General features: G+C 41.1%; 1 protein-coding gene across 1 annotated transcript; it reads left to right on the top strand.

Annotated features, from left to right (window-relative positions):
- Positions 1 to 52: 52 nt before the first annotated feature.
- ccdc97 (coiled-coil domain containing 97) lies at positions 53 to 4,583 on the top strand. Its single transcript, XM_030088798.1, has 7 exons — positions 53 to 2,392; positions 2,490 to 2,684; positions 3,020 to 3,179; positions 3,485 to 3,573; positions 3,663 to 3,864; positions 4,094 to 4,217; positions 4,357 to 4,583. The coding sequence occupies exons 1-7, from the start codon at positions 2,222 to 2,224 to the stop codon at positions 4,493 to 4,495; spliced, it is 1,080 nt and encodes a 359-aa protein (XP_029944658.1). The 5' UTR covers positions 53 to 2,221; the 3' UTR covers positions 4,496 to 4,583.
- The last annotated feature ends 82 nt before the right edge of the window (positions 4,584 to 4,665 follow it).

Here is a 4,665-nt window from a genome sequence, read left to right as displayed (position 1 = left end):
AGACTGAGTACAAGTGGTGGTAGGAAGGAGGAAGTGCCTTTACTTCCCGACTGTAGCCGCATGGCCCAGCGGTGACATGTGATACCTTTACAAGGGGGGGAAAAAAGAAAGGAAAAGAAAACACTGACTGTGCTATTGGTCTGTTAGAGTCATGGCAAAAAAAGTTTCAAAAGTTTCAATAACATCTTGCATATAATATTAAAGTTCCTAGTTGTGTTTTATTAGAAATATTATATAGCAAATGTTCTAAACAGTTATGAATCAGGGGTGTCAAACACACTTTATTGCAGTCCAATTTCACCTTGAGTTGCCCAGACTGATGAAATATTTCCCTAATAAGCTTTAAATTCAAACTTTAAAGTTTTCATATAAAAGTCTACATAAAGAAAATGTCTGTTTTTACAAGATCAAACAATTACTTCTGAAAATGAGTCTAAGCTCAACTGAAAACCATTTTTTTTAATGATAACCTGGTGTAAAATACATCGAAATGCCCTAAAAAAAGACTAGTAATTGTTTTTACAAAGTGCTTGATAGATGTTCAGTTCACAGATAGTGTGGGTCTTGGATGGATGGATGTTTCTGATTGGCTGTGAAAAAGCCACTCAGCACATGTTGCATGTGTTTGAGAAAACACTTCCAAAAGAAGCTGTGCATAATTTGAATAGTTTCATACTTAATCTGCAATAACAAGGTAAAATTGGCACAAGGCTTAGTTGAAATAAAACACAGTATGTGATACATATTAGGGGTCCTCGATCGCTTTGCCATTTCATGAGTTTAGGTGTCCTTGCACTATAAGTTGTTGTAGTTCACTGTAGGTTTATGTGATGAAAATGTCTGTTTTCACAAAACCAAACAATTGCTACTGAAAATTACAGGTGAAATGTCCCAAAACTTCTTGAACTATTGCCTAATGTATGTGGTCACAAACTCACCATGATAGCAGCTGGAGTCTCAAGATTTTTTTATAAATATCAATGTTGTCTTTTGACTTTTTCTCATTGAAATGGAGGGCCGGATTGGAGTCTGTTGCGTGCAAGTTTTGGCCCTCATTCCATATGTTTGATACCCCTGCATTAACTTCTTTAAAGCAGGGGTAACAAACATTACTGGAGGCCCGCCAGAGGTTTTATAAAATTATGAATTCTCAATAAACTAATTACTGTAACCTGAGATTTATAGAGTGCTGATGTAGGAAATAGATGTTCTGCTGTTTGTGAAGGATCATGTTACCATCAAGGGAATCCATCAGGCAACGCAGTGAGCGTGAATATATAAAAGCATGCATGAATCCTGCAAAATGCTGCAAATATTGGACTTGTTTTTACCAGGAGGCATCACTAAAAATCGACCTAATATTGCAGCTATTCTTATAAATATAGAATATTTCATAAAATAAATCTGCCCCCCTTAGGATAGAATGCATCTATATGTGGCCCCTGGATTGAAATGAGCTTCACAATGCTTCAAAGATCAATCAACTGTTGTATATTAACTGTACTGCACACAAACTCTCTTCTAATCCACCAAGGTCAATCATGGTCACATTATATCTGACATGAACCCTGTGTTGATCTTTGGATAGTTTTCATCCGTCATCAATTATCTACACCCACTTCTAACAGAATATTGGCTGGGGGCGTAATCCAGTTGATGTTTCATCCAGGGCTCCTGCAGCCCATCAAAGAAAAAGTTTCTGATTTGAGACTATTTACTCATCAATCACTATCATGTTGTTCGGAGAGATCGGCTGCCCTCTTCTGTTACACCACAGTCACTTCACCGAATAGAATTCAGAACTTCATCCTGCAAACACAACCCCTTGTAAATAAATCTGTACTCAATGTACACACAGCTGGAAAGACGTGCATACTTATATACATGCACATAAAAATATAACACATGCATCTAGTTTAACATGTTTAGACTGCACAACAAAATTAACAAACTTAGGTTAGGCGGAACCATTATGACGCCGGGAAATGGGAAAGACGGGAGAATAATATTGACGGACCAATGTGGCGGCCAAATGTTTATGGGAAACCACGTTCAGAATTATTTATAAACCCCTTCGACGTGCTTGTTTTTACTTTCAGTCGTGAAAGCTTAGATTAGTCTTTTTAATTGACTACTTGTTATTGCTTTAACTTAAAAATAAGGTAAAATATAATCGTAACTCCCGGGTAGTGGTGAGAGCTGCTGAGCCACCAGCTGCGTTATGCAGTTCAGTATGTGGGGAGAGATTGAGTCAGATTCTTCGGTTAAAACACAGCCTTGTTGTAATGAGAAAGATGGTGAGAGTGAGTCGTCAGAAGAACCGCCGGCACAGACCCCGAAAGAGGACTTGATGAGCCCAGCAGACCCCCGGCGGCATCTGCAGGACCCCCAGGTGAGACCACAGGTTGTGTTACATTAATCAAAGTCGTGAATCGCAGGTCTCTAATTTCCAATTTCCTCTTTTCTACCACTTCATCTGCTTTGCTTAGTGTGTTGTGGACGTGCAGCAGGTGGACCAGAACGAGTCCAGTAACGTGAACGCCATGATCGAGGTGGTCGCCATGAGTGGAAGCCTCGTGAAAAGCCAACAGATAGGAGAGGCTGAATTAACCTTAGAGGAACGCAGGAAGGAGCTGCTGCAGCAGTACCACAGAAGACCTCTGGTGTTCCTGGAGAGGTACCATGTATGTGTACACGTCTCTGAGTGTATCAATAACTCATTTACTCAATGTTTAATGATGTTTGTCCCAAAAATAAGAAACAGCTGGTTTGGCAGAAGTACCTATTTAACTTGCACATTTTGAACATAGCACAGAACCTGTACCTTCATCTTCAGCTGGAGTAGATAAGCATAGACTTGAGATGGCTTCTGCACGCGCAAGGCCAGCCGAGGCAACCCTTTTCTGGGAGAAATAGTAGCAGCAAAATATTAGACTGAAATGCAATAAGATCATATGGTAAAATCACATTTTCGTCACCACTATGCACTCACTGTTATATTTGTCGTTCCTATTTCCAGACTTGTCTCAAGCCGCAGCACCTGTCAGCGTTTTCAAACGTCAGCTCAGATCCTCGAGCCCAGCACTACAGTAAAGTGATTCAGAGGCGAACTGCAGGAAACACCAACAGGACCAGAGTCAGAAACCAGCGCTACGCAGCCCTCCGAGCTCTGCAGAAAGGTATGGAGTGGGTAGAGTGGTGTTTTACAAGGGCAGCACCATTCTAATGGTACTCAGAATCTGAATCTGATCTATCTTCACTTGATGGATGATGATTGAGGCATGATCTGGAACAAAATGACTGATATTCTCGGTGCTTCTATCACACAACAAAGACCTACTGTTATCTTTGGTGCATAAATGAAATGGTATCAATTAGTCAATTTCAATATTATTGATGAACTTCAATCTTATCGTTTTCAATTGTTTTATGTTAGATGTCATTTACAAAACATATGTTCCGCTATTTTTTTTTCTCCTCATAGGGGGTGAATACTTCAGTGAAGAACAGATGCGAATGAGGGAGCCACTTCTCTATGAACAGTACATTGGTCAATATCTTACTGATGAAGAGGTGTGTTTTATGTTTTTATCCAAAATTATTCTGAATTGTCTTCATAGGACCAGCCGTTTAATTCCTGAGAGTTGTGGTCACTGCTGCAGGTGCTGGAGCGCTCCCAGGAGGCCATGTCTGATGGTGTACAGAGTGAACCGGGAGCACCAGGGGGAGGCACCGGAGGGCTCGCCCACCTCCTCCTCAACTCCTACCAGGAGCGGCTCATCCAGAATCGTCTGCAAGAGCAGCAGGAAAGAGAGGAGGGAGCGGAAGAGGAGGAAGAGGAGGAGGAGGAAGAAGATGATGTTGGTGAGGATGGCTTAGGGCAGGACTGTTCAACACGTTTTAGCTCAGGAGTCACACACAGCCCAATTTTATCTTGAGTGGACCGGACTGGTGCCATAACAGTGCCATGATAACCTTTAAATGTTAAGTTACTGAACTGTAATCTTCAGTGACATGAGGCAACAAAAACGGGGATGTGCTGCTTTCATTTGTCCTCCTTTCGCACTTTGACGGTTTCGTGCTCTCGCTGTAGGCGGTGGCGGTCAGCCGAAGGACTGGGAGCCGACGGCAGAGGAGAAGGCTTTGCTGAGGGAGGAGTTCATCAGTCAGATGCACCATCGGTTCCTCGATGGCAAAGATAAGGATTTCAACTACAGGTCGGCCACACCGTCCCACACTGAGAATCTCTACAAATAGAAATATCTGCTATTTCAGGATGTAGGTTTAAGTTTTAAGAGTAAAGTTCAGGTAATAAAGTGAATATGTCATTCTTGTGTGTGTTTGTGTCTGTTGCAGTGAAGTGGATGAGAACCCAGATTATGACAACTTGGACATAGTCAGCAGGGACGCAGAGGATAAATACTTTGATGAAGATGACGAAGAGGAGGAAGATGAGGTGGAAAATGATGACGAGGAAGAAAAAATGACCGAATAGCTTCTTTTCCACTAATAGAAACTGTAAATACGAATGTTCTGTATTCAATTCAAACAATCCTTTAATTAAAAGAATCTTTGTAAACTGAGGTCAGGTGATTTTTTTTTTTTAAATAATATTTTATTTTTCTTCTTGGTCACACTCTCTAGCCGAGTTGTTTTCAACTCAGA

Source organism: Salarias fasciatus, chromosome 4 (assembly GCF_902148845.1).
Source record: "Salarias fasciatus chromosome 4, fSalaFa1.1, whole genome shotgun sequence".
Taxonomy (NCBI): domain Eukaryota; kingdom Metazoa; phylum Chordata; class Actinopteri; order Blenniiformes; family Blenniidae; genus Salarias; species Salarias fasciatus.
The sequence above is the reverse complement of the archived record's forward strand: the minus strand, read 5'-3'. Positions and strand labels throughout refer to the sequence as shown.